This window comes from Pteropus vampyrus, unplaced genomic scaffold (genome assembly GCF_000151845.1).
Source record: "Pteropus vampyrus isolate Shadow unplaced genomic scaffold, Pvam_2.0 Scaffold309, whole genome shotgun sequence".
Taxonomy (NCBI): domain Eukaryota; kingdom Metazoa; phylum Chordata; class Mammalia; order Chiroptera; family Pteropodidae; genus Pteropus; species Pteropus vampyrus.
In genome coordinates, this window is record NW_011889090.1 from 743730 (window position 1) to 750758 (window position 7029).

General features: G+C 66.5%; 2 protein-coding genes across 5 annotated transcripts in view; one reads left to right on the forward strand and one right to left on the reverse strand.

Annotated features, from left to right (window-relative positions):
- The window catches only part of FAAP20 (Fanconi anemia core complex associated protein 20), a 7406-nt gene extending 5023 nt beyond the window's left edge, over positions 1 to 2383 (reverse strand). The window contains exons 1-3 of the mRNA XM_011377316.2: positions 2278 to 2383; positions 1706 to 1844; positions 1325 to 1614 (exon numbers count right to left, since the gene is read on the reverse strand). Coding sequence (XP_011375618.1) covers positions 1325 to 1614; positions 1706 to 1844; positions 2278 to 2339 — 491 coding nt within the window. The 5' untranslated portion in view covers positions 2340 to 2383. The remainder of the gene's footprint in view (positions 1 to 1324; positions 1615 to 1705; positions 1845 to 2277) is intronic.
- Positions 2384 to 2980: 597 nt separating this feature from the next.
- Positions 2981 to 7023, forward strand: LOC111730359. Of its 4 annotated transcripts, none has more exons than XM_023521629.1 (3): positions 2981 to 3777; positions 4505 to 4601; positions 4833 to 7023. In XM_023521629.1, the coding sequence occupies exon 3, from the start codon at positions 5361 to 5363 to the stop codon at positions 6378 to 6380; it is 1020 nt and encodes a 339-aa protein (XP_023377397.1). In that variant the 5' UTR covers positions 2981 to 3777; positions 4505 to 4601; positions 4833 to 5360; the 3' UTR covers positions 6381 to 7023. The 4 variants fall into 4 exon arrangements, with proteins under 4 accessions (XP_023377397.1, XP_023377399.1, XP_023377396.1 ...); XM_023521631.1 differs by having other exon boundaries at positions 2981 to 3250; positions 3420 to 4601; XM_023521628.1 differs by lacking the exon at positions 4505 to 4601 and having other exon boundaries at positions 4678 to 7023.
- Positions 7024 to 7029: the final 6 nt, after the last annotated feature.

The following is a 7029-nucleotide window of genomic DNA, read 5'->3' on the forward strand; positions in this document are numbered from 1 at the left end:
ACAAAGACCCCCAGAACGGGACAAGGCGCTGGGGCGCCCAGGCGGCGCCAGGAACCTCAGGGGCTTCCCCGGTGCCTGAGTCCTCCCGCCGGGCATGAGTCACGAGGCTTCACTCCGCGTTCGCGGCCTCGTCGGAGCTGGCAGTCGACACTGCTGCTCACGGCCATCCCAAAACGCCGGGTCAGGACACACTCGGCCAGTTCTCCAGTGGGCACTACTGGGGCATCTCCCATGGGCCACTTTACCTAGCAACAGGTCCCACCGGGGGACAGCCACCGCCTCGCCCACACCACCACTCTCGTCTCCCCCAACCCCAAGCTGTTTGGGTTCTGCCTGGAGCTGAGAAGGAAGCACTGAAGGGGTGGCGTCTAGGCTCAGCCCAGACACGGTCCCCATGACACAGCACCCACTGACGGAGCCTCGTGACTGACCTCAGACAGCCGTTAATCTCTGCCTGAGAAGTCCCAGCCGAGGGCCCTCTGTGTGCGTTTGTGCTGGGAAGCGGGGCTCCCCCAGGCCAAGTGACTGGCTCGAGGGGCTTTTTGTCATAAGTTAATTCTGGAATGTTTTTCCCTTCACCCTCCGGGGCCATCTCTGCTTCTGGAAGACCGGGGACACCACACGGAACACAAGCACATGGTCTGGCCACACGGTATCCGCAGCAGTTCCCAAAATTTGCTGTCCATTCATCGCACCCGGCAGAGGTCCCCCCTGGCAAACGGACCCCCGTGCTCCCCACAGCTGTGTCCTCAGCTGTGTCCCACCCAGCCCAAAAGCTGGGCGGTTTGGGTTTCACTTATTAGCAAAATTGGATTCCATCCCCCTACTTAAAATGAGGCATAAAGATATATATTGGATTTTTTTAAATAGAAAAATACCTGCAGACAAATCAAAGTCTTCATTTTTAAAACCTCCAACCCAGCCCTGGGAAGGTTCTCGGGGTGCAAAGCAGGAATTCACACAGGGACCCACAGCTTGGCCAGCCCCTGGAGGCGGTCTCAAGCCCATCTGGTTCCCTCATGTTGGCGTGGGCTGGGCCAGAGGGGAGAAGAGGCTCCCACCTGCCCGCTGTACTCCACAGGTTGTCCCCTCCCCAGGGAGAACACCCCTGCAGGCAGGCCACCCCACCACGGCCAGCCCAGCAGGTGGGCCCCCAAGCCCACAGTCCTGTGTCCTCTGGCTGATCCTCAGTCACTGGCTTTGCCAACTTTCTGTGCAAGAAATCTTACTTTTACAAAGCTCAGGCACCTCTCAGCCCTCTAACAGCGGCTGGGCTCGCCCCCAGGCAGCAGAGGGGAGAGGAGGCCGGGGCTGCTGCACTCACCCTGGGGCGAAGTCAGCCTGGCACAGGGGGCAGCTCCGTAGACTCTGTGCCCCTTCCGCCGGTGGCTGCTCCTGGGCGCAGGGAATCTCGTGGGAATTCGGCGTGCAGGGTCCCTGCGGAGAACAGGCGGGGGACCCCGGGTGCTCACCGGTCCCACGGAGCACCTGATATGAGCGGCCTGGACCCCCGCCTCCGCTCGGGGGCGGGGGGAAGGGTGTCCAGTAAAAGGTCTCCGATCCTACGGTGAAGACCTCGGGGGATGCGGTGTGCTGGGGGCTGCTCCTGGGCTCCTGCAAAAGAGAGTCGTCGGATGGTGACAAAACGGAGCGGCACCTGGCCCAGAAACCCCCCAGGCCACCCTGTGGGTCCCGGCGCACGCACCTGGCCGGGGAAAGCGGGCAGCGGCGGCAGCTCGCCGTCCAGGCTCCAGTCCGCGCTCACTGTGCGCTGCAGCTCGGCCCACAGCTGCGCACTTTCGCCGTCGCCGGCCTGGAGGGACCCGGGGCGGGAGCTCTGGGGCCTGGGGCGGCACAGGGGGAAGGTGCGAACTCAGTGGGGCTGGGGGAGACCCACTGGGGAGCGAGTGAGAAATGATCTGGGGAGAGACCCAGCCGGCAGGGTGAGAACTCAGCGGGGCGGGATAAGCGGGGAGACCGGGACGGCCGGGGTGCGGGAGTAAGAACTAGGCGGGGAACCAGCGTGCAGAGCAGTCGGCTCGGGGGTGACGGGGCGTGAGAACTCAGCCGGGGACCCAGCCGGCGGGGCGGACGGTGTGGACAGAACTAGGCGGGAAGGGGCCCCAGCGGGTCTGGTCCGGGAGGGGCGGGTCCGAGGCGCGCTCCGGGGCACACGTGGGACTATGACACCGGCCACTGCCCAGCCTGGGACACTGGGCCTCCCACCCGGCCTCGCCCCGCTCCTCATCCGCGTTAAGTCCCAGACCCCGGCCTCACCCGCCTCGCGAGGGCGGCTTCCGGCGGCTCAGCCTCAGCCGCGACTTCTGCGCCGCCTCCATTCGTCCCGAGCGCGCGCGTCAGGCGGAAGCGAGGGCCCGCCCGCCAGGCCCCGCCTCAGGCCCCGCCTCAGGCCCCGCCCCAGGCACAGACCACGTGCCCCGGACCCAGACGCCCCCCCACGCCTCGCCCCCGGCACAGACCACGTCCCCCCCCGGACGCAGACACGCACACGCACGCACGCACGCACGCACGCACGCTAACCACCGACCCCACCACCACCGTCCTCCCGGCACCCTGGTCCCCGCCCGGACCCCCGACGGACGTGCGCTGTGGACCCAGGCCCCCACCCCAGCCTGAGCCGCCCCCGGGGGACCCACGGCCTGCTCCTGAGGCCGTGGCGTAGCCTGCCCTCTGTGGCGCTCTCAGAGCGGAAGGTGCCCTGACCCCAGCCTCTGGAGACTGAGGCCGGGCTTCCTTCCGCCACCGCAGCGGCGGGGCTCGGGGGGAGGCGGACTCGCTCCGAAGGAGCCATTTTCCCGCTTTAGAGGGGTGGCGGCGCGGGCCTCTCCCACCGCCCTCACCCCGCAGGCCTGGGGTCCGCAGAGGCCGGGAGGAGGAGGAGCTGGGCGGGAGGTCGCCCTAGGGGGTCCCCGTCACCTCGGCCTCCAGTTAGCGCCCGCCCGCGGCTGCCCGCCCCCTGCTGCTCTCCCTAGGACGACCACCGCGTCCTTACAAAAGGAGGCATTCGGTTTCTTTCATTAAGCAAAAGAAGTGAGCTGGCAGTCCAGGCGGCCAGCCCGAGGCCGGGGCGCCGGCCGGGGGCCCAGCCCCTGTGAGGGGCTTCGCTGAAACCCTGGGCCTCGGGCGCCTCACCAGCCACCACGCCAGCCGCCACTTGGTGGCAGCAGATGCCCAGGCACCCTCGGCTGCTCCTGCCCTTGCAGAACTCGTGCCCTGTGGGCCCCCAGAGGTGGGCCCTGGGGTGACCCCACCCTTTCCAGACCGGGTGGTGGGCAGCCCCTGTCTGTGGGCAACAGGCAGGTGTCTCCCGGGTGCTGGGACTCGGCCTTTCCCAGCAGCGTTGGGGCTCTGCTTTGGGCCCCCTCCACAGGAGTCACCTCAGCCCCTCTCTGCTGCAGCCCTGCCTCCCCCGAGCCTGGAATCCTGACACCTTCCTGTAGCGCAGCCTCCCATCCCTGAGCAGAGGACCCCTCCTCCCCGGCGAGCGGTCGTCCTGTGGCACGGAGGTTGCCCGTCCAGCTGCCAGTGTGGACCTCCAGAGCGGGGGCAGGTGGTTCACCAAACATTCCCTGAGCACCTGCCTGCGCCAAGGACTTGTCTAGATGCTGGAGACCCCTGGGGGACGAGACAGGGTCCAACCCCCAGAGCCTCCCAACTGCTGGAAAGCAGACGTGGCGTGGGAAACAACGGAGCCGTTGCGGTAGCTGCCCCCGGGGGCCACGGAGGGAGGCGACCTGCGGCAGGGCCCGCTCCCAGGTATGGGGACTCCGGGTCTGACCCATCGTGGGTGCCAGCTGACCGAGGACTCCCAAGCAGCTGTGTCTGGGGCTCCCTGACACAGTCCCGGCTGGCCCTGGCTTTGGAGCCTTTCCTGGAAGTGTCACCACACTGCAAGCCAGCCTTTGGGACTTCCAGGAGGAATGGCTCCAGGCCTCCCTGAGGCAGAGGAAGGCTCCGCCAGGCAGAGGGCTGGTGTGTGCCCAGCTCCCGGGCCATGTTGGGAAGCTGTGGGACATCCGTGTGAGCAGCTGGTGCTCCTGAGTGGGGCCAGGGCCCAGCACCAGGGTCTTCATAGTCGAGGCCACGCTGGCCCCTTCAGCCCCTTCTGTAGACCTCACATGGCTCGCTCTCTGACCAAGAAGAGCGGAGCAAGGCAGGAGCAGGGAGGGGTCTTGGATGGACCCAGGGTGCTGGCCTGGCCTGGGGGCAGGTGCGGGCCCCCAGGGAGGTGGGGAAGGGTGAGGGCCTGGCTGAATCTGGCTCTGGCCTTTGGTTCAGAAGGGGGCACCCATTCTTTCTTTGGCCTTAGCCACCCCAGTGGGCCTCACTTGCCTTGGCTGCCGGGGAAGGGGACCTAGACCCCGGGGCAGGCCTGAGCAGACTGGCAGAGCAGAGGCCCTTGGGGCCAGCACTCTGCGGAGGGCAGAGCCAGGGCGATGTGTGACAGCCTCCTGGGGACCTCCTCCTCTCTGGTTTCCTCCAGTTGCCGGGGATTAACCCCCATCACCACTGGGGCCTACGGCCTGGGACACTTCCTCGGGGAACAGAGCTGGGGCCACCCTGCGCCAGGCACACAGCAGGTGCCAGTCAGGAAGCCCCCCACCCCCGGCCCCTGCTTTCCGACAGCTGCCACCCACCCCCACCCCGCCTGCACAGGACCTTCTGGAGGTGGAGCCCAAGTGCGCACCCCGGGCCACCCGCCTCACCCCGCTGTCCCGCATCAGCAGCGAGACCGGCCGCGGAGGGGCCGGAGGGAGTTCACAGGCTGGTGCTGATGGAAAGGATCACGTTTTCCGAACTTTCTGCTGCAGTGACGGGCGCTGGAGTCTGATGGAGATTTTCTGATTGGAGCTGACGCTGATGCCGCAGAAAAAGCTTTCAAGGAGCCCAAATTCATGTTTACAGACTATCTCAGCGTTCTGGGGGAGCCCCCACCGCCGCCCCGTCGGGCAGAAAGTTCTCGAGTGGGTGGGGGTGTCGGGCCCCACCCTGTGGGCGCTCTGGCAGAGTCCACCGTTAAGGGAGACACCTGCCCTCCAGGGCACCCGGCCCAGAGTCGGGGGTGTCTGCGGCCAGCCCGGCAGGGCCGGTCCCTCACTGGTGCCCTGTACCACTAGGAAGCGGGCATCCCACTGGGCGTCCCAGCCCCACCTGGCTTCCCTACAGCCTCTCTTGGCTTCTTGGGGTTGGTTCTGCCATCAAGCCACCCTGCAGATGGGGCCAGGACAGCGCACGCGGGCAGAGCAGGGCCTGAAGCTGGCAGGCAGAACCAGTCCCTTCAGATTTCCACGTGAAACAGGCAGCCGGGGACCCGTGCTCACAGTGCAGGGCTGCCAGCCATGTCCCTTGCCAGGTGGCGGGATAGCACAGCACCCACTCAGGGTGTCCAACCCCTGCCCGCTTGCCGGGCGAGGACGGCCTCGAGGGCTGGGCACCTCCTCCCTGGAGTCCAGCCTCCTGATGCCGCTGGCAGCGGGCTATGCTCGACCACACCTGCTGGCCCGTGGGTGCCAACGGGTGAGCGTGCCCGGAGCCAGGCAGTGGCACTGGGGGATGTGCGCGCACCAGGCAGACAGGCTGGAGTACATCAGTTGCCCAGGAAACATCACAGGTCGGAGGGCAGCAGAGTGGGTGTGTGGGGCTCCCCGTGCGCCACCTCACGCTGCAGAGGGTCAGGCGTCAGGCTGAGACCCGCCAGAGGTCAGCAGGCTAAGGCCGAGCGATGCCCCTGCCTCCGGCCCCCAACCCAGGAGCCCGAAAGTCAAAGGCAGCTGGGGGGGCTGGCGAGAGACAGTGGCCCTATTTCCAAGTCCCCAACCTGGCCACCCCTCTCTTGGACAGGCAGCCACCTTTCCCAGCCTTCAGAGCGAACACTGTCACTCCCGGGAGGTCCCACCTCTTCCCTCTGCTGCTGCCCTCGGTCAGCTACGCAGGTCCTTTCTCTGTCCCCATGTCTCCAGCTCAGGCTTCTTCCTCCGAGGCCACCCAACGGCAGCCCTGATGACCAGCAGGCGCTCTCTGGCCCATGCGAAGCCCCCTCCCCAACCCCTCCCTCCACCCTATCGCTCTCCTGGGTTTTCCCACCCACAGTGGGAATTGTCGGGCTGGAACGCTGTCTGACTTCTGGGAGGACAAGTCAACAGTGCCCCCAGAGCTTCGGGGGCGCCCAACCCAGAGGGACCAGACGACCAGTCCTGAGGGAAGGAGACCACCTCAGCACTCCTCCTGGGGGGTCAAGCAGAGACCATATTTGGGGGTATTGGGGAGTCAAACAATGTCTGTACAAAATTAGTGTCCCCTGGGGACCTGTGAAAGTGGCCTTATTTGGAAACGGGGTCTTTGCAGACAGGGTCAGGTGACTATGAGGCCATCCTGGGTGAGGCGGGCCACTCCCGCCTCGCTGTGTCCTGATGAGGAGGGAGAAGTCCGGACACAGGCGCGGAGAGAGGAGGCTGCGTGGGCACTGAGGCAGACATTGGGTGATGTGGCCACAAGCCAGGGGACTCCTGAGGCCACCGGAAGCGGCAAGAGGCAGGAAGGAGCCTCCCCTAGACCTTCCCGAGGGAGCATGGCCTTGCAGCACCTCGAGTCTGGATTTCTGGTCTCCATACCGGGGAGAAGGGACTCCTGTCTTCAGCCACAGTCTGTGTCACTGGCTCTAAGCCGGGCTGCCGAGAACAGCTTGGAACGCCCGCACCGTTTGGTTTGGGGTGGCGGGGCACCCCGAGCCCACCTCTCCTGCCCCTGAGTCCTATCAACCAGCCGCCATGAGGTGAGAGCCCAACCTCGCACCCCTGGCGTAGGCAGGGGCCACTGGCCCCCTCGGGGAAGGCCCCGCACCTCAGCTGGGGGGCCAGGGCGCAGCCCGGTTCATCCGCCAGCTCCCAGGGCAGGGCTGCTGGCTGGGGCCTCCACACCCTGAGGTACCACCGTCCCGTGCCTTCCAGGCCTGACCCCGTCACCGCCTCAAGCAGCAGCTGCGTCACCCCATTTCTGGGTAGGGGAGGT